Raw genomic sequence first — 22,333 nt, forward strand, 5'->3', positions numbered from 1 at the left:
GAGCTCTCCAGTCAGCTTAATAATGCCTACCTCCACAAAACGCAGTAGCTATATCGGTGGGAGAATCTCTTCCATTGACATAGCACTGTCTACACCATGGCTTAGGTCAGTATAACTCACATCCCTCAGGGGCATGGATTATTCACACCCTTAAGCAACATAAATTAAACTGAAGTAATTTGCAATGCAGACATAGCCTAAACCAAAGTTCTGATTCTGCTGCCCTTATTCATCTGTAGCCAATAAGATTATTCACATGAGTAGACACAGCAGACACATCAAGTAGTACATCAGCACCATCAATCTTATATCATCTTGACTGCATGACTGTATTACATCCCAATTCAGCAAAGCACATAAGCACATGCTTAAATCTATCCCTCTTCAGCAAAGCACGTAAGCATATGCTTAACTTGATGCATATATTAAGTCTCATTAAGCATCCTTAAGTGTTTTGCTGAGTAATGATAGATTCGGACCTATTGGAGGAAATGCCTTCATCTTCATTCCTGATAATTTGCTGCATCTCTTAATTTCTTTAGTTTGAACTCTTATGTATTATATTCATGCTCAAGTAGCTCAGGGAATAAAATATAGACTCTTCATATTTAAATAGCAGCCTTCATAAATGTAAGCTGTCTTGTTTTCATTAACTGGGTGTTTGTGGTTGAGTGGTTTGCTCTGTACCCCTGCAACTATATTTCATTACTTAAAATACAATTCAAATAGCTGTACTAATTAAATAACTAAGAATCTCGATAAGCAATTTAACAAAGTCTCAGCTAAGAAAACAACAGCTTCTGTGAAAAAGAAGAAAACCACAAACATAAAAGAAAACAATGTCAATGACTACAATGAGATGAAGTGACATCTTGAAACTAAAGGCAAAGCTGTTGCCATCATACCCTGTGGACCCAGGAATGTGAATATTGATAAGTTTTCCAATAATTCTCTATCTTGTATGTAAAGCAGGGTAGCCAACGTGAAGCTATGGTCCACGTGTAGTCATGGAGTTCTCTAACACAAGCCACAGCCACCATAAGGAAGTGCATAGAGAAGAAAGATTGCTGAGAACAAAATGGAGTCTCACATACTTGAAAGCAGCAATCTCCACAGGCCTCTGCTCCTTATTCGAGGGCTGCATTCAGAATTCCAAGGCTGCCTGTGCCTCCAGAGGATAGCAGCTCCAAGGCTCCTGACCATCTACCAATGCCACCTTCAGGTAGTCAAAGCTAGGGAGAGGCCCTTGCTCTCCATGAGAAAATACTGCTGACAACTCACAGTAAATGGTATAACTAATGTGACTTTTACTTGTCTTTGGCACATTAAAGATTTTCTGGTTTTTTATCCTTGAGTAGCCAATAGGCTCCATATTACTATCTCTCCCCCTGAGATGATTATAGACTCCTTACTTGCCAAACATAAATCTTGATAGTATTTTCCCTCTAGCCTTTTTTTCTGTGGAGACGCAGAGCAAGATACTACAGCCTATTACTTCATGAGTCACTCCAGAGTGAAAGCCACGCATCGGGGTCACTAAGATAGATCACGCCTGCTTCAGGAATTGTGTCTGCATTTTTTCCTAGTTTGAGGGCAACAGTAGCATGTTTCTCCAGTGACCTTGACCTGGAGGGACCATTTCTAAGAGTGAAAGAATACATCAGTTTCTAGGCCCATTCCTTGGCTTTCCTGTCAGACTGCCTGATGTGCCAGTCAGCACCTAAGACTATTGTGGGTTTTGTGATATGGACTAAGACCACCAAAGAGAGAAAGACTGGTCTTTCTGGTTAAGACACTGGACTAGGACTTAGAATATTGGAGTTCAGTTTCTACCTCTATTTGTTTGACCATCCGTAAGGGGGCGTCGATAATAATATTGCCTTTTTTCCTCTTTCTTGCATCTTTTCCTTGCCTTGTAAGCAATCTGGGGTAGGGGCTATGTCTCAGTATGTGTTTGTACAATGAGATCCCTGTTTTCAGTTGGGGTCTCTAGGCTCTACCATAATACAAATAATAATGGTAATAATAAACACAGGTTATGGAGAACCCATTAGCTGGTGATAACTTTCTGTCATTACCAGCGTGCCCTATATGTGAGTAGAACTATTAACTGAGTGAATACACAGCAAGAAAGATTATGATTATTTTTATGTATTTCATGTCAACTTTTTTTGTGCGTGACATATCATTGAGAATATTAAACAGTCCCTGCTCTGAAGAGCTTACAGTCTTAAAGACAGAAGACAGGACAAATTGGCAAATCCAAAGCTTAGAATGGCTCAGAAGGTTTTTATATTACACACACACTTACTTATTCTCCATAATAATAATAATAAACTCACTTCTTTTGGGCCTGGCAGAAGTAGTAGTGTTTTAGGAGAGGTTTGAATGAGCAATGTAGTTGGTCTGAATCCTCCATCTCTTCTCTCATGTACTAGCATGCTTTTCTAATTATTAATCTTATACTTCTGGATTTCTAAAGCATGCATGATTGTGCCATGTGGACTCCCAGAACCACAGTATCCTTCCTCTTCCCACCCCCATCTAGGTCCCAGAATAAATCATCTCGTCTATTTCATTAGGTTTATTTTTTTTTTTTTAAAAAAAAGCAAACCTAAGATGCAAGTACATGAATGAGAAATCGGTGTGTGGCTTTTTTATTCCCTTCTTTTTCCAGTCTTATTTTCATTTCAATTTTCCTTCCTTCTCTATTTTCCGTTTTCTTCTTCAATGGGTTCCCATTTTCTCTCTCGTTCCTTTCTTTGGGTTCTCTCTTTCCTTCTTCTTTTGTATGTTTCTTTTCACCTCACACACACACTTCTCAGTGCCTCTCCATCTCTCTCATCCTCTTCCCTTTTGTCATGTCACTTGGTGCCTCTGGCACACTATGCTATCTCTGTCCATTCCTAAGTCTCCCTCATTATCTTTTTTTCTACCCCTCCTAGAAATCTCTTTCCCTTCCCAGGTATACCAATTCCCCCACTTCCCAGGGTCCCCAACATCTCATTCCTCTGTTCCCCATAACCTCTCTTCTTCCCCCATTCTCCCCAATGCCTGCTACAGACATGTTCCAGGTATAAGCTCCCAGTAAGGAACAGGGATGGGAGATCTTCTGGGACATCCTTCTAAAGCAGTCAGAGCCCAGCTGGCTGTGTTGGGCTCCATTATGAGATGCTTTGCTCCACGCTTTGCCATATCAGTGGCAGCTCAGCAGTGGAGGAGCTATGGCATATTTAAGTGTTGCTTGTGAGCAGCACTCAGCTCTGCACAGGAGCTGAGTTTTGGGCATATGGCCATACATATACTCAGTTTAGCGGAAATCTTGGTCGTTCCTGACATGGACTGGATTTGAGCCAACAGTTGAAAGGCTCTGTATATCACTACCACGCCTCTGAGACAGTCAGTCCCCCAACAGTTTAGTTTGGGCATTGGTGGCTTTTTAGAGATTTTACATTAAGCTTAGCAGGTCATTATGTGCTTCACTGAAATTGTACATCAATCTCCCTCGCCATGTCAATGACTGTTTCTAATTAGGTGGAGTGAAAGCACTAAAGCATTCTGGTTTTCAAGCTCTCTCATTGTTTTATGGCTCTATTCCTGATTGCCTTACTTAAAAAAAAAAAAAAAAAGGCCAGAATTATTGCTGGGAAAATTCTACATTGTAATAATAGCAATTTTAGCATTTAGATGGCACTAAGTGCTTCATAAGCATTAACTAACTAATCTTCCCAAAATTACTGTGAGATGGTGAATGTCAGTACACAGAATTACCCTGATTATACAAATGGGGAAGTGAAAGGAGAAAGACTAAGGGACTGGCCGAAGGACACAGAGAAAGTCAACAACAGAACAGGATTAAAGTTCCTAGTTCCCCATGCTTCGTTCTGACCACTTGATCAATCTTCTCTATCACTAGGCTATGCAATAATAAATTTGATAATGCTGTTATTTGTGTGAGATCCATACCAAAGATGGCAGATGAATGGAAACAATTAAGGCTCAGTCAAATCATGGATTGTCTGAATGTATCAAATTAACACTGCTCTACTTTTCACCCCCCACCTTAGGTGTCAACATGGCTAAGAGTTCAGGGGCCAGCCTGTGAAAAGAAAACTCTACCCTTTTTCTTAGGTCAGCAATCTGAAAACTCAGAAAGTAAAGCATTTCTCAGTTGTGCAGTAAAAATAAGAGTTTTCTTAACGCTGGTGGCCATCTTAAATGAGTGACATCATTTGACAATAGAGGCACAACCACAAGAAAAACTGTAAGGTTTAATATGTAGATAAATTGTATAGTTTTTAGACAATGCAAGTTTGTCAGCTGAAGATGTGTTAATTGATCCTGGTCTATAGCTCAGAGTCTCTTGTCATACCCACTCATTAGGAATAGCACATAGAACATCCTTATATACATCTCGGACAAAATCCTGGCCCTATTGAAGTCAATGGGAGTTTTGCTATTGACTTCAATAGGGCCAAGATTTTGCACACACCCTTAATTTGGATCATTATGTATAACATTGGCAATACACGCTATTGCTTCATAACAAGAATTAATTTAGAAGTTCTGTGCTATTTAAAGTACGGATGCCAAGGTATTCCTTTAGAAGAGACCAATATTTTGTCATACCATCTGTATCAGGCAATATTATTGGCCAAAATGAAGAGCAAACAGTAAGCAGCTTTATTTTCATAATCATACCTGGCCAAACTCTAAGAGGCACTGAGCATTTAAGTCAATGGAAGTTGAAGGTGCTCAGCATTCTCAGAGTTTGCCACAAAGAAAGGTGTACTTCAGTTTAGCAAATATAGAGTTATTGATTATTTCCAAATAGTCCCTCTCACAGGGGCAATAAAATGTCTTATAAAATGTTTTCTAGACAGTCATAACACAGAGCCAGATTCTGCAACCTTTATGTACGCTGAGTACTACTCATAGAGCATAAACCCACTGAAGTCATAAGGAAGACCTATTCCTCATGAGTGGCCTTTGCAGAGTCAGGCCTGCAGTTTGTAACCATGTTGTTTTAATGGACACAAATCATGTTACAAACTGTGCTTGGCCATGTTTGGAAAGTTATTCCAAATCCTACTATGGAAAGGGCAATTATAAGGCACCTTGTAGAGATGTTAGTCCCTGCTAAAAATTGCATACGACTTGTCATTGGTTCAAATGAACCTGTAAGAAAAAAAGATTACTATTTAGGCAGAGGGAGAGACTCAAACATTACCTTTGAGGCCTGGAACAAGAATCTGAACAGAGCAGGACTCTTCTGCAATATGTTGAGGATATCCAGATCTTAACAGTGACAGGAAGGCAAGGCTAATTAGAGTAACCAGAAAACACAGATCTCTCTTCATAATGAGCGCTTGCAGGTCACTGACTCCTAAACAAAAGAATGAATAAACAGTCATGGGAATTCCAAAGGTTTCTAATAGTTTCCGAGAGCATGCAGTGTTACACAAATGGAGTATGTTTGTGCATACTATAGTCTAAATAGCATGAAAAGAATATGTACAGGTTGTATGCCAAAAAAACATACGTTGTACAATACAATAGGGATTTATGGTAATTCAGCTGTTCCTTTTAAGACTACACTGGTTGAGGTAAAATTCAGAAGACAAATTAGGTAAAAAGGATGGTAAAATTCCCTTCTCTTAACAAAATAAAACAAAAAAAGACCACTGATACGCAAGACTTATTTTCTATTTTCCATATCTGTCAATGAAAAAGATGCCCAGTAAAGGTGAGGTTACCATCAAAGTCGAATGAAGAAATGTACCAGGGATTTACATGGAAAGATTCAAATATCTGAGTTGACAGCCCAGGGTAGGAGAATGCATAAATTTTACCTTTCACAGCTTTGATAGCTGCCACTGGTATCTTTATAGTATTTGATACAAGAGCCCTTGTCTCTTCAATCTCATCATGGAATGTAAATACACCAGAGTCTTTAATAAATCCAGGAGGTCATCTACACCTAAGCAAGGTGAATAACAACTTTGGAAAGAGACTTAAGACTAGTCTATACTTGAAGTGCTACAGTGGTGCAGCTTCATCAGTACAGCTGCGCCACTGTAGCGTGTATGGTGAAGATGCTCTATGCTGACAGGAGAGAGCTCTCCCAGAGGCATAATAAAACCACCTCCCCGAAGGATGATAGCTATGTCGCAGGAGAAGCTCTCCACTGACATAGCACTGTCCACACCAGCAGGTAGTTTAGTGCAACTTACATCGCTCAGGAGGTAGCTTATTCACACCCCTCAGTGACATAAGTTACACCAACATAAACTGTAGTGTGTACAAGCCCTTAACTCACTGAAATCACAGCCTCCTACAAATCTGTCAGTGAAACAGGCTTCATACTGTTATGCTGTAGGTAGACCCTTTGGGAAAAGAAACTGCCCAGAAATATAGTTTGATGGAATAGGTCACCAAACGCTGATCTACAAGAGGACTGCAAAAATGCTCTTTCAGGAAAGAAAAGAATTATCACAGTCCTCCTGATTTCTTCCTTTCAGTAGCACTTTGTAGTAACAGAAGTAGGGAGAAAATTAAAACCAGATCAAAGAATGAAGATATGGAGAAGATGTCTGTCACCAATTCTGGTTCTCCTGTGTAGCCATTGCACACTTGTGTGCAGGTTTATGGCTAGACTGAACAAATTGACATCAGGCCATCATGCGGGTAGCCCAAAAGATCAGTAATGGGACATGAAGTCTTTCACCCCATGCCATCAATTTAAATCTAGCCTAATGTGATTGTAACTAAAAGTCCCTGCCATTTGATTGCTGTATTCAGTAGCCAGTGTGAAATAAGCAGGTAGTCTCAATCCAGTTACAGATGCAATCCACATTATAAACCTCACCATCAGAAATGGCACATTTGCTGGGAATCTCGGCAGCAAGGCTAAATACTGAATGAGCATACAGTCTGAATCACCCTCACAATGTTAATGGCTAAAATGTGACCTTGGCTATGCTTCCACACAGAGGAATAAGAGCACAAAAAGGGTTCCCTTATTCCCCCGCATAGGCTACCATATCCTGGGAGGGGCAAGCAGTCAGGGACACTCAAGGAAGACAAGGCCATTGAAAAGAAGCTAAATGAATTATTTGCATCAGTCTTCACAGCAGAGGATGTGAGAAATTCCACACCTGAACCATTCCTTTTAGGTGACAAATCTGAGAAACTGTCCCAGATTGAAGTGTCAGCACAGGAGGTTTTGGAACAAATTGATAAATTAAACAGTAATAAGTGATCAGGACCAGATAGTATTCACCCAAGAGTTCTGAAGGCTCTCTAATATGAAAGAACTAACTGTGGTATGTAACCTATCGCTTAAATCAGCCTCAGTACCAGAAATGACAGAAGGATAGCTAATGTAATGCTGATTTTTAAAAAAGGCTCCAGAGGTAATCCTGACAACAACAGGCTGGTAAACCTAATTTAAGTACCAGGCAAATTGATTGAAACTATAGTAAAGAACAGAATTATCAGACACATAGATGAACACAGTATGTTGGGGAAGAGTCAACACAGCTTTTGTAAAGGGAAATCATGCCTCACTGCTCTATTAGAATTCTTTGAGGGGTCAACAACATGTGGACAAGGGTGATCCAGTGGATATAGTGTACTTGGACTTTCAGAAAGCTTTTGACAAGGTCCCTCACCAAAGACTAAGCAAAGTAGGCAGTCACAGGATAAGAGGGCAAGTCCACTCATGGATTAGTAACTGGTTAAAAGATAGTAAATAAAGGGTAAGAATAAATGATCAGTTTTCACAGCTGAGAGAGGTAAATAGCAGGGTCCCCCAAGGATCTGTACTGGGACCAGTGCTGTTCAACATATTCAAAAATTATCTGCAAAAAGGGGTAAACAGTGAGGTGTCAAAGTTTGCAGATGATACAAAATTACTCAAGATAGTAAAGCCCCCAAAGCTGACTGCAAAGAGATATCTCAAAACTGGTCGATTAGGCAACAAAATGGCAGATGAAATTCAATGTTGATGTACAAAGTCCTGCACATTGGAAAACATAATCCCAGCTATACATACAATATGATGTGGACTAAATTAGCTGTTATCACTCAAGGAAGAGATCTTGGAGTCATCATGGATAATTTAATCCATTCAATGAGCAGCAGCAGTCAAAAAGCTAACAGAATGTTAGGAACCATTAGGAAAGAGACAGATAATAAGGTAGAAAATATCATAATGTCACTGTATAAATCTATGGTGCACCCACACCTTGACCACTGCATCAGTTCTGGTTGCCCCAGCTCAAAAAATATATATATATTAGAATTGGACAAGGTACAGAGAAGGGAAACAAAAATGATTATGGGTATGGAACAACTTCCCTATGAGGTGAAATTAAAAAGACTGGGACAGTTCAGTTTAGAAAAGAGGCAAGTAAGGGGGATATAATAGAGATCTATAAAATCATGAATGGTATAAAGTAAGTGTTATTTATCCCTTCACATAAAAAAAGAACCAGGATGTCATCCAATGAAATTAATAGGCAGCATGTTTAAGGCAAACATAAGGAAGTAGTTCTCCATACAACAGAGTCAACCTGTGGAACACATTGCCAAGGATGTTGTGAAGGCCAAATGTATACAAAAAAGAATTAGATAAATTCATGGAGGATAAGGCCATCAATTGCTATTAGCCAGGATGCTCAGGTACACAACCTCATGCTCTGCGTATCCCTAAAGCTCTGACTCCCAGAAGGTAGGACTGGACAACAGGGGATAGATCACTCTATAATTGCTCTGTTCCATTCATTCCCTCTGAAGCATCTGGCAACGGCCAGTGTCAAAAGACAGTTTACTGGATTAGATGGACCATTGGTCTGACCCAATTTGGACATTTCTATGTTCTATAACCACTTTTTATAATATTTGAGGACTGCTATCATGTCTCCCCTCAGCCATCTCTTCTCTTCTCTAAACATGCCCCGTTCTTTCAACCTTTCCACATTGGTCATGTTTGCTAAACCTCTTATTTTTAATCATTTCAAAAATAATCCCATCCTCTCCCTTCTACCTTCCCCCCCTCCAACTTCCCCCCAAAAGAAGGCAGTAGGCTAGAAGAAAAATTCCATAAGGGAAAGATTTAAGCAGGGTGATGTGGAATAAAGTATGGGCTGGAACATCATAGGAATAGAGGAGTCAGAAAAAAAAATAAGCAATAATATCAGGGAAGCAAACACAACTTTAGAAGAGCTTTTGTGACTTGTGGAACTTTAGGGAAACTGTCTCAGCCACTGAGAACATTTTTACTTATTCAGGTTTCCAAACAACAGATCATCGAGAGACCATCAGAGAACCAGACAGGTAGAGACCTTCATTAGGAGAGCGGCCTTCAAAAACATTGTTGAACTGACCAGAGGCCAGATTAAGGCAAGTCCCAACAGGCACTTTGTACTCCAGATCTTTGGTGACTGGAGTCAACACCTGAACCAACAGACACAATAAGATAGCTAAAAGATTGCCTGTTCCTGTATATTCTTGAAGTCAAGTGATGATATCAGCGGCTAAATTTCATTCTATCCTTCATGACTGCGAGGGAAGGCTTGGAAATGTGACCCAAGTATAACTGAGGCAGTGATATCTACCTGCCTCTGCAGATAGCCTAAACTAATGTAAGAGGTGTGAACTGCCCTCACCCACCTTAAATGGGTTGCTGGTGCTGAAATCTGCTGCTATTTGTGTGACCCTACTGTCACCATCCCAGAAGAAGAATCTGGTGGAACAAAGGGTGAGTGTCGCTGTCATCTCATTATGGTTTTACTTGGGCGGTGTCAAGTGGTGCCCCCATTCACACACACAAAGTCCTCACCTCAGTGAGTGGGAGCTGAGATTTCTTGCCTCTGGAATGGATGATGCCCACCTGAAGAGAGGGAGTTGTGGTTCAGGATGAGGGAAGAAAGCCCCAACCAACCCAAATAAAAGTGAGGGTGGGCCCCTGAACTAGCACATCACACAGCTCATGTAGATGGCCCCTGCAACTACCATCCCAGAGAGGGATGAGGCCACAGCATGGGGACAGGGCCACAGTCTGGGGGCTGGTCCTTGGGGAATCCACAGAAGGATGGGCCTGTGGTCCCAATTTGCCTTAAATGGGCCTGGGAATTGACAACGAGTCTACCCAACTATAGTCATAGAATTAAGAGTCTTAGAATAAAATCTGTGCTGACTGGAGCCACTGCCTGGACAATAGGGCAACTAAAAGATTGTCTGTTCCTGTATATTCTTGAATTTAGGGTTTGCATAAACCTATAGAAATTCCTATTATAATGAATGTGCTCTGCCTTTCAAGATCTGAGAACTGTGAACATATTTGCCATTTTAGTCATTGCTGCTGGCTTGTAGATCCAGTTCTCCAAAGCATGTACAAGTCCAATGTTACCTCTAATTTTTTCATCCATGTGTGGAATGAATTTTGTTTTGGTGCACCAATATCGAGGTAATGTGCAGATATGTGCCACCAGTAGAAGCAAAAAACCTAGATCTAATATATATATTTTTAAAAGTTACCACAGGGATAATTACTCCAGACAGGACAGGTTTGGCATTTTAGAACACACTACTCAACTTATTAAATTTAAGCATAAGAGAAATAAAATTATGAAATGCATAAACTAGTCAAAGAATAAAATTACAGAGAATATGTGCGCATTGCAGGAAGAAGTAACAACAAAACAAAACAAAAAGACAAGTATGTGTTGGGAGGTGAGTGTGTCAGAGACAGAGTGTGTGTGTGTGTGTATGTGTGTGATAATGTTTGTGTGTGAGAGACAGACAGTATGCGAGTGTGAGACAGTGTGCACGTGTGAATGTGCATGAGACAGACAGTGTGTGTATGTGCATGTGAGAAACAGAGTTTTCATGTGAGTGTGAGTGAGAGGGAGAGAGAGAGAGACACACACACACACAGATTGTGTGTGTGCTGGCTGCTGGAGAAGTCTCTGGGAGACCGTGCACTCTTTAAGGCACTCACACAAGAAGTCTCAGATTGCAGCAGCTGAGCTCTCCTGCTCCTGAGCCCTGTCCCCTGCTCTGTGGGGATGGGGTACATGGGCAGGAGGAAAGTGGGGAGAGCGGGACACCCTGACGTCATCCCCCATCCCCTACTCTGCACAGCAAGCAGAAGGATCCGGGGAGCAGCTGGCCAGGAGCTCCAAGGCAGAGGAACAAAGTAGCTGCAGAGCAGCAGGGGGAGGGGCACCTGAATATGTTGCTGCTGTGCGCAGCTCTGTTAACAAAGTGCACGGCCCTTGATTCACTCCTGGGCGGCCACACAACTGCGCAGTGTAATGGGAACACAGTATACAACCATTCTGATTATGAAACTAGAGGTGAACCCAAGCTGGAAAGTTCAAATACAGATCCAGATTTAAATTTTCCAAGAATTTGGAGGCATCTTGAGACACATTGGATCTAATTTTCTGTTATACTGAGCACCCAAACTTCCCCAGGGGTTTAATTATAAATGCTCAACGCTTCTGAAAACCAGGTCCCCCCATTGTCTCAATTATGCCCTAACCCTGTAAAAATGACTACATGTGACCTCGGTAGTGCAGCCAGTTGCATTTATTTGTAGGAACCAAGAGAGTGAGGTACTCCAGTTTAGTGGATGCTTTTGAAAATATTGGCCATAAATTGTCATAAAGGTTGTTTCTTTACTGTGTAGCAAGATCGGGGAGAGCTGTGTGAAATTTGGCACTTTCAGCTGGAAGATATCTACATTGTTACCAACCCCAAGTATTCAAAAATCATGAGTCAAGCGGCAAAGAATCATGATTTTAAAAAAATCTCATGATTTTTAAGCCAATTTATTTTAGTTTGTCATTGATTGCTGAGCCTTTGGGGTGCATGCAGGTCATATTTACAAGCTTCTCTACAATCCCAAGTACTATAAACTTATACTTTAAAAAGAAAAGAAAAAAAAAAGAAAAGGAAGCTGAGACTTTCAAAAAACTACCAAATATTCCAAATTTCTCACAAATTCATGAGAGTTGGCAACTGCTTCATATAGCTGTAATGGCTTAAACTCCATGGCAAATAAAGATTATTAATAAACTAAGCCCTTCTACTCTCAAATCCTCCCCAAAAGGCTGCAGAGCGAAACACGACCAACAGCTGCCAGCAGCTTCCTCTTTCTACATTAAGAGAGCTCTAGCTCAAGTTCTGGGCTCAAGCGCAGTAATCAACACCATAGAGAGGTGATCTAGCAGTAACTCGGTCCTAAGATATTTAAGTCTTTAGAGGTTAAAACCAACACCTTGAGCTCTACTCACAATCAATGCAGGTTACATAGGGTGCTTCCCCTTTTTAATATCTGCACTGATTCTTCTCTCAGCTGGCCATTTCTGCTATACCCTACCAACTTCCTGTCTACATTTTATGAGATCCTTCTCTTCTGTGATTCGGTCTAGAAGGTTACTTGCACTTACCCCATTAATGACAGAAGTGTCAAACACCAGAGAGAGAATGATGCTGTTGCCTGCTGGGTAGGGCACCCCCCTGGGAGGTAGAAGACCCTGGGTCCAATCCCTCTACTCCACTTGCTCTTTCATTATCTATCCACAATGGAATGGTTTCAAAAGGAGAGAATGAGGGAGCCCCCACATCAGACTATTCCAAAGTCCACTGGTTAGAGCACTCTTAAGAGACTCCTTGTTCAAATCCTCTCTCCTCTTCTGGGAAAGAGGGGGAAATTGAATCTGGGTCCCCACATCCCAGACAAGTGCTGTAACTGCTAGGCTAAGAGTTATACAGGTGGGGACCACCACCTCCTCTTCCCCCTGTTTTGTGTGGAGAGCCTAACTCAGTCCCACAAGAAATATCTTAGGTGCCTAAGCCAACGGAAGTCAGGAAGCACATTCCCATTTGTGTAATGCTTAGCAAAGCTAGGAATCTCCCTGCAGTCTGGACTTAGGTGCCTCTCTCCCCCCTCAACACTTACCCATGGCTAATTTAGGCAGTTCCGCCCCACCTAGTGTGCTGGCTTTTGGAGATGGCATTGGTAGGCATCTCTGTCCACCCATGTTTTTATAGGAAACTTTGGTGTCCAACTCAGGCTTTGTGGACACAGTGTTGTTCCTTTCATTTTCTAGGCTCCGTGATGCTCAGCATTGCTACCCATAAGTCCCTTTACGATCCCACTCTTCATGGCATTTTGAAAAGCACCATTGGGAGTTAGGCTCCTAGGTGCTTTTGAAAATCCCCTACACCTAATTACAACTTTAGAATCCTAAATACCTTCAAAAATCTGTCCCTCAGTCTCTCCCTCCTTCAGTTCCCCCTCTATAAAATGGGGATAACACTTCCCTATCTCACAAGGGACTGTGAAGATAACTACATTAAAGATAGTGAGGTGCTCATCACTTTAGGAGCTGGAGGCCACAGAAGTACCTTAGATCGATAGGAGTGAATCCATAATAATCACTGGGATTTGATACTGCCTATGAGTAAACATGGTTTTCCAAACGCAGATGAAGTTTTCAACTGCTAACATTTCAGAGGCTGGCTAGTTTGCAGGTGGCTGATGACTAGAATTGGGCTAATTTTCTGGGTTTTTTCGGGGCTGGTAAAGGGTGGGTGGGAGAGTACAACAGAGTATTTTTCCCCCACAGAAATTTGACCAAAAAAAAGAAAAAAAAAATTTTTGTGGAAGATTTCCATACGAAATGTTGAGTTTTTGGCAAAACAAAGTTTTTAGCCAAAATCAAGAGGTGTAATGCCTCCGAGGAGTTGTAGTATGCTCATGTCCCCAAGGGACAAGGTCATCAGCTGGACTACATCTCCCACAATGCACAAGTTTACCTTTGCAAAGCGATGTAGTGTAAGAGACGTAGTGCAGCTAGGGATCCCAGCCCATAGAGAAGAATGGGGACTTGCAGCAAACTACAACTTCCATTTTTAGCCAAAATACTTTTGGGTTTTGGCTGAAATATTTTGATTAAAATGAAAACTAACAAAATTTTCCACAGAAAAGACACTTTACAAAAAAATTTGTGTAAAAACCCCAATTTTCTATCCAAAAAAAGTTTAAATTGAAAACTTTTGAGCAATCCTAATATAGAGTAAAAATGAAGTTTTTAAGGCTATGTGAATTCACTCAGAGAGATTTCAACATGGTAGCTCCACTACAAGTTATGCGATTGGACTCTGCTGCTTCCACAATGCAGTTCTGTATTGGTCATCAGTCAAAGTCACAGGGTTTGGCTATGAATTTGGATTATGACTTACCATGCTCCTATGAAAAGTGCTAGTGATACAGAACATGCTATTTTTAGGTGATTCTATGTTGGGATGTTCACATCTAGGGTGAATTATCTCAAGACAATCAAACATTCTTAAAGGGACACATTCAATGTAAAAAACCCCACAAACAAAAGCCACCCACTTCTTGTCAGAAACATTTTTTTTAATCTCTTATTTGTATTACAGCAGTATCTAGACACCCTAACCAACATCAGCACTGCATTATGTCACACGCTGAATAAAAAAACAGTAAAAGTCAGTCTCTGCCCCAGAAGCTTACAAGTAATCCCTGAGGTTACTATAAATGAAACAATTATGGAAGAAAATATTCACAGAATCAGAGCCACAATATCATCTTTTTGCCTGTTATCTGTTTCAGTTCTAATCAAAATCAGCTGGATTTCAAAGCATTAAAATTAAAATGCAATACCTTTTTAAGAATATACATTTAGGTATCTTGATCAACATTTTACAGGCATTTTTAGTAAGTGATATCATAGAAGGATTGAGAATTTGATTCATAAAAATGACATCAATGATCTTTTCTTTAAGTCAATGGTTGGTTTACATCCTCCAATATCTTTACTGCTTTAAATGAGCATGCTTGTAAATATGAAATAGCTAACACCAAAATACTCCAAAAATCAGCTGCTGAGAGTGGAAAAATTGCTATCATCTTTCAGCTACATTTTCAGAGTAACTAGTGACTAATAATTTGTAATAATTTAATCTCAGGAGTTTCTTTTATTTCTTTTTATGAGAATTAAAAAGTGGTGCTTTTCACTTTTCTAATTAGACACTCAATTTTGTAAGAAACGTTTCCCCTCCCAAACCTCATAGCCAATATCCACATCTATAAACTGCATATATGAACCTTTAATTTTAATAAAGTTTCCCTTTATCCAATATACCACTAATCCCAGTCCTAATTATCCTTGACTCAATCTCTAGAGTTACCCCTTTACTGGCCATTGGTGTATTGTGTCATTATCCGATCTTCTACAGCAGCTGTGTCCAATACGTTCGCCACTGGCCACACGTGGCTAATAGGCTATTGAATTGCGGCTAATGCATGTGGCATTTTTATAATGTGGTTAACGAAAATTCAAAGCCACAAGTGTGGCTACCAGTGTGGCTAGCATTGAATTTCTAGTGGACACCGCTTCTCTACAGTCCACTTCAGTATGACACCATTGCCACACGTCTTCTATCCTTTGCTTTGGGGGCTATATTATACATTCATCATTGTAATAGATGAAGACATCCTGGTGCCCCAGAACAGACAGAGACTGAGAAATGTGTTTTGCATGTCTAGTCTTAAATGGCTATACTGATTATTTTATGAAGAATCACAGCCAGTTCTCTCTTGCTACTCTGGCAATTAAATCATGTGTGTTCTAACCAAACATGCTATGCTGAAATTACTAAAATCAGAACCAGTGGTTATAAAAAGTTAATACATTTCAATTTCAGTTGTTAAAAACAAACAAAAAAAATTAAAAATCTTATTTTAATTCACTTTCTCTTGCTCAGAAGTATCTTTGACACTGTTACAAATCCCAAGTTAAACAGGGATTTTTTCAGCTAAATTAGGCTTTTGCAAGCAGTAAGGTCCACATTATCTCTCAGAATACAGTATATCAAACTTTGTTTCTTATCCTGCAGCTAACCCACACCAGTTGTCAGACATACTTTGAATGTTTCCACTCACATGTCCAGTCTCTATCGTACATCCAGACTTTTTCCTCCTTACACGCTTCTAACCAGTAAAACTGCAAAAGTCTCTCCTACCTTATGATTGCTGAGAAAATGGGGACTGCAGAGCACACTCTGCCTGCAGGGAAATCGCACAGATGACCCTCATGCTGCTGTTTACAGAAATCTGACACTTTTTAATTTGAAAAGATGTTGTCTTTTGCTTTTCGACAGTTCAACAAATCAGACAGAACAGTTGCAAGTGTTATCTGTAAACAACTTCCTGTTTGAAATAGATCAGCTGTCCTGCAAGACAATAATTAGGAAAGAAGTGTGGGAAAACTGAAGAGGTCTATGATGTAAGCTGCTTATTTTGGGAATGTACTTTTTTGGGAATGCACTCTCATTGTCCCCTCCCCCTCACTAGCAGAGAACCCCTTTGTAACCATTTAGATCCAACTAAATACACACACACACACACACATTCCCACCAGAGCACAACTTTTCCTGCACTGAATTTCAGCAGCTGATATTCAAAAGATAGTGAGTCAAGGATCCTACTCAAATTCCAATGTATGTAATTAATACATTCTTTGCCTACCCCAATTTCCCTTATTTTTGCAACTGGCTAAAGTATTTTTCACTTCTGGAGTAAAGCATGCTACTGTTTAAAGAGCAGAAACTCCACACACTGCACAATAATGTAAATACTCAATTCTCCACCTGGCTGGTCTCTTCCAAGCCTTTCTGTTTTCTTTACCCATATGGAATTACCCATTGACAAAGGGAAGTTCCATGCCTGTTGAAGGAGTAGAACAGACATTCAGAAATTCTACAGTATAATTTCTGAATTGGTCTACTATGTTGTTGCTGTTCACACTTAAACAGTTGTCACACTTTCACCCTTCGGTATATAATGGCACTTCAGTGCCGAGAGAAGTAATTCATACATACTTTAAGCATCAGATTCCCCCTCCCTCCCCCCCGAAAGAATAGCCAAAGAGTCACCTTGCCAATGGGAATCCTCAGGTGTCCTGACGTCATTGTTGCTGGCTCTCCTACCCTCACAGGCAACACATCAGGGACGGCCAAGCATCAGAGATAAGTCCATTGCATTCTGACTGATCTTGGCCCTGGTTGGACTGATGATCAAGGAGGACATAAAAGGTGACTTAGACACCTTTGCCTCCCTTTCCACTACCCCTGCACAAGCTGTGTCAAGCTCATGCTTAGCACAGCTCAGGATTAAGCCCCATGTGCATTTTTGTACAGTCAGTATCACTAACAAAGCCCTTAGGGAGCCATTTGGATGTGCAAAGGCAGATTCGTTAAAAAAAAAAAACCTTTGTCACCACAACCAACAACTGTGGCCCACATTATACTAACAATTAACTAGTCTCTAACAAAGGACTCATACATTTGTTGGTAACTTGCAATGTAAAGTTTCTTACAGAAATATCAAACTCTAGCACAGCTAGAGTTAAAAGTCTGAACAGCTTTTTCCATTATAAATGTAGGTCCTCGCGGTTTAGTCTCTTGGCCATTTCATTTCCACATTAGGCTGGAACCTGGCAAACAACCCACTTTTTTTTTTTTATTATTTTTCAATAATTATTAGAGATTAAAACTTGACTAGATGATGGTAAAATTATGTCTGTCCAAAAGTTCAAAGAGAGGGGACTACTAATGTAAAGGTAAAAAGGCCACAATGTCAAATTAAGGGTCCAAGCCTATTTACCTTTACTTTCATAAGAAGTGCCACTGACTTCAGTGACAATAAAAGGGACAAGTAGCATCACACAGAAATGGGTCCTTGTAGCAAATGCTGTCAATGGAATGCTAAGGAAACTGTTTGACCAAGAATGCAGCAAAATGAATTCAGTCCAAGTTCTTGAAGATCATGTTACAATAGCAATGCAACATATATTTACATATATATTTAAATCTCTCTACATAAACACAACTTGGAGAGACAAGAAGGGAAGTATAAAGGGAATTAAAAATATTTGAAGGAAGTTAGCAGCAAAGGAGATATTAAACATTAAGGGATTTACAAAGTAAATAAGAATATAGAAAGGTTGAAAAAGAAGCAAAAATAAATAAAATCGAACACGGCTACGGGGAAGACCAGGCACTGTAACGAGAATGCATTCCTGAGTGCTTTTTTCCCCCAAGAAAAGGGAAAAGAAAATAAAGAGAAACCACTAATGACTTTGGTTCATTTAAGGAGAAAGAAATTGTTTCTCTAAGAGAGAGGTAAGGGCAGATTTCCTAGCAGGAAATAAGAAAAAATAATCAAACAAAACCACTTGAAAGCTGGAAGGTGCTTTCCCCCCAAAACCACTGGGAGTTCACCCTGCACGTGGAATAAAGGACTGATCCCTAAATCCACTTCTTAAAGAAATAAATAGAAAAAAACTGAGGGCAATCTTAACCCAGTTGAAACAACTCCCACTGAAGTCAATGGAGTGCAGGATCAGATGCTATGGAGAAAGTTCTGCCTAAGGAACAAAACCCATCAACAACCTTAAATATTTAAAATAATAAATCAAACAGTTCTAATCATGATGGCCATGGTGAGAACATCACAAATACAATTCCAGTACTTCTGAGAGTAGCAATTGTTCCCTCTGTTCTTCTATGGGCACTCAGCACCCCACAAAGGGGCAGGGAAGGGAGGCAGCAGCTCTGGGATCCTGCCCTCCTGTGCAACAGCTCACTAGTGGTGCAGCCAGTGCAGAATCCCCGCCCTTTGGGCCATTCAGAAAGAGAATGTACCTTCTTGTGCTCACCCTGTGGCAGTTCAAATCTATGCCACTTTTTATTTGGGCCATTATCTAAACACACTTTGGCCCTGCATGAAGCAGATAGGAGGGCATTGTAATAGACAAGAATGGCAACACGAGAAATAGACAATAGCAGCTAGAGGGTTATTCAGGATCAAGAAAAATCTGGGGATAAATAGTAATACCACCTATCACTTTTGTAGGCCCTACCCTCTGAGGATCTTAGAACATTTCATAAGCATTAATACAAATGGGATAAGTATTATCATCCCCATTTTACGATGGGAAACAAACAAAGCTGATCTACATTAGTATTCCCACCACTGGTACCAACATGGATCTACAAACATGGGAAATATCAGGAGGAAAAGGTTAATGTAACAGCCACTGAGTTTTAAGGCCAGATTTATAAAGGTATTTAGGTGCTTACAGCTGCAGATAAGTGGATAGTCAATCTGCAACTTTAGGCACCTCAATAACTTTATAAATCTTGCCCTTAGGATAGGTCAACACAGCAGCTTCCCAGCATGATTATACAGACACTACTGATAGTTCAAGCAGATCTCACTAAAAATAGCATGTCCACAGGGGCAGCTCAGTCTAGTCACCCAGGTACAATCTCATGTGACCCCAAGTGCATATTGAGGTGGCTAGCCCAAGTTGCCACCAGCACATTGCTATTTTTAGCACACTAGCTCAAGCAGAGCTAACACATGTCTGTCTACCTGAACTGGGAAGCACCTGCACAACTGCTGCGCAGACATACCCCCAGTCTCTCTCTTGCTGCTCTGGAGACAAATCAAATCTGAGTCAGAGACACAGGGGGAAGTGCTTCCTCCTGAAGAGCTTGCCAGTGCAATATTGTCCAGAGTTGAGAGCGCTTGCTGGCTAAACAGTATATTTATCATTTAACTGTGACTATAGCAACTTGTTGCAAAGCCCATAAAAGAGAAACACTTGATTGCAGTAATTAACAGGGTGGCGTGGATCTGTGAATCTGTGTGCTGTGAGGAAGGAAGTCTTCCAGTAAGAAACTTTCCTCTTCTTGGTCACAAGAGTCCACAAACTCAAACAATGGCTAGAGGAAGCCGTTAGGCTCAACTTTGTGCAGGGAGCCGCTTACCAGGAGATAAAGTTTGAGTGTCATTTTTTCCCGTTCCCCTCTTATTCTGTGACAGTGTAGTGGAAGTTACTGCAGCAATTTTCAGGGTGCTACTTATTCCTCTGTCCCATCTGTCCAATTCTAGTAATCATTGCAAGAGGGACTAAGGGAGACATGGCAGAGCTACAGTTCTACCCCTTTGCTCAGCATGAGAGCACTTGCATGGATCTTGTTTATGCAACTTGCGAACAAAGATGCAATTAAGGCACTGGGGCCAGGAAGGGGGCAAAGTCCTTACCTGCTCAGCATGTTACAGCTAAGGATAACCTATTCTACTAGGATTTCATTAGAGTGGGATTGTGCCAGTTTTTAAACCTAATATAAATCAATTATTTGCAAACAAACAGTTTATAAAATTTTAATATAGCTCCAAGGTTCTGCAAGCCTCCTAAAATGAGGAAGGATGTAGTTATGGCACTAGGCTAGGATTTAGTAAGAGCAAGGCCTCCCATGTATCCTTGGGCAAGTCACTTAAGCACAAGGGGTTATAGCACTTCCCTATCTCACAGGAGAATGGGGAGTTAAAGAGTTCAGAAACTGTGAGATGCTCAGACATTACAGTACTAGTGGGCAACCAGAATACTGTGAGACAGCCCTGCACATCTGAACTGCATAATACTTAGATGTACTAATTTCTGAACATGTTGCTCTGTCACTAGTTTTCTGTAAGAGTCAAGATCTCCCCCCACATGCAACCCACTCCACCTTAACGAGTAGACAGACTACCAGCTGATGAGAGATTGCAAAGGGTTACTGACTCAAAACCAGCAATTTTGATCCCAGAGATCTCCATTACTAGACTGCCTGTGAACACACTGCCTTCCCAAATATCAGCCTCAATAGTCAGGCAAGTGGCTGACCAAACTCTAGCACACTAGGCAAGCTATGTTTAAGATTTCAAATGGAAGTTTGGACCCCCTTGGAAATGTTTTAGTGGCCCACCCATGAAAAAAGGTTGCAAACCACTGCTCTAGAGATGTAATAAGGAAGCAGGAGAGAGGTGCTATTCTTGATCCTTGAAGCAAGGCTGTCCAACATATGGCTCAAACCAAATTCAACCTGCTTGTATTTGTGGCCTTCAGGACATTTGTTTTTATTAATAATGGAAGCTAGATTCTGAAGGGTCTAGGCTGTGAAAAGCCTTCCCAATATGAACCAAGGCAGGGATGTTGTTGTGAGTCTGCAGACTGCTTCAGACCATGTTAGGCTCCTGTCCTCCATTAACTTAATTGGAGCATAAAATTTGAAACCCAAAACATTTCATTAGATGTCACTAATCATCTTAGTGAATGAAATGAAAAAAAAGGGATTGGATTAAAACCAAAAGAATACGCAAAAGAATAAATGGACACTAATCTGACATCTGGAATCATAACATTCAAAAACCGGTAGAAAACTTCAACCTCTCTGGCCACTCAGTAAAAGATTTAAGGGTGGCAATTTTGCAACAGAAAAGCTTCAAAAACAGACTCCAATGAGAAACTGCTGAGCTTGAAATAATATGCAAACTAGATACCATTAACTTCAGTTTGAATAGAGACTGTGAGTGGCTGGGTCATTACACATATTGAATATTTCCTTAAGTATCCTCATACTTTGTCAACCGTCTAAATGGGCCATCTTGATTATCACTACAGAAGTTTTTTTCTCCTGCTGATAATAGCTCACTTAATTAATTAGCCTCTCAGTTTGTATGGCAACTTCCAACTTGGCTGTATGCATATAATCTTCTTACTACATGTTCCATTCTGTGCATCCGATGAAGTGGGCTGTAGCCCATGAAAGCTTATGCTCTAATAAATTTGTTAGTCTCTAAGGTGCCACAAGTACTCCTGTTCCTTTTGATTAACACCAAGGAGATAAGAATGTTAAGTTACTGCAGGGAAGAAAAGGAGACAGACATGAAAAAGGGAAGTACTGATGGCATCATAGTGGGTACATGTTCCTCCATTGACACTGTATTAACTGGCACTTATTCAAGCCCAGATTCCTGTACATTTCCCACATTTATCAGTGAGCATCATGTGGATAGATGGTAGTATGTAGTCAAATGTATATCCCATAAACAACCACCACAATTAGAAGTAGATTTTGGCCTTGTCCACTGAAGACAAGATATTGCCCTCTACACCCATGCATGGGGGGGAGGGAGGAGAGAGAAGAGAAAAAAAAAAATCACAAAAATCCTGCTTTACTGAAGAGACAGTGAGCAGCTGGTGCCTCTTAATAGAATACAAGGCTGCTTCTGCCCTACTAAGAGAGGGGGCATGCTAGATGGAGCCAAGCTGCAGCAACTAAGTCCTTCTCCTGCACAGCTTCAGGAAAGGAACAGATTGCTAGGACCGTGGAAAACTGGTGGGGAGAAGGTGGCAGTAAAATCAGGAACTGTAGAATGGCCGGCAAAAGAAAGGATCCA

At 40.6% G+C, this 22,333-nt stretch overlaps 1 protein-coding gene across 10 annotated transcripts in view; it reads right to left on the bottom strand.

The window, feature by feature from the left end:
- Positions 1-22,333, bottom strand: part of COLEC11 (collectin subfamily member 11) — a 50,496-nt gene that overhangs the window by 25,624 nt on the left and 2,539 nt on the right. For 2 of the 10 annotated variants that reach the window (XM_038395975.2, XM_043510288.1), the window contains exon 2: positions 5,231-5,386. In XM_038395975.2, coding sequence (XP_038251903.1) covers positions 5,231-5,360 — 130 coding nt within the window. In that variant the 5' untranslated portion in view covers positions 5,361-5,386. The other 8 variants (XM_043510282.1, XM_043510283.1, XM_043510281.1 and 5 more) reach the window with 8 other exon arrangements.

The sequence above is a fragment of the Dermochelys coriacea genome, chromosome 3, assembly GCF_009764565.3.
Source record: "Dermochelys coriacea isolate rDerCor1 chromosome 3, rDerCor1.pri.v4, whole genome shotgun sequence".
NCBI classification, from domain to species: Eukaryota; Metazoa; Chordata; order Testudines; family Dermochelyidae; genus Dermochelys; species Dermochelys coriacea.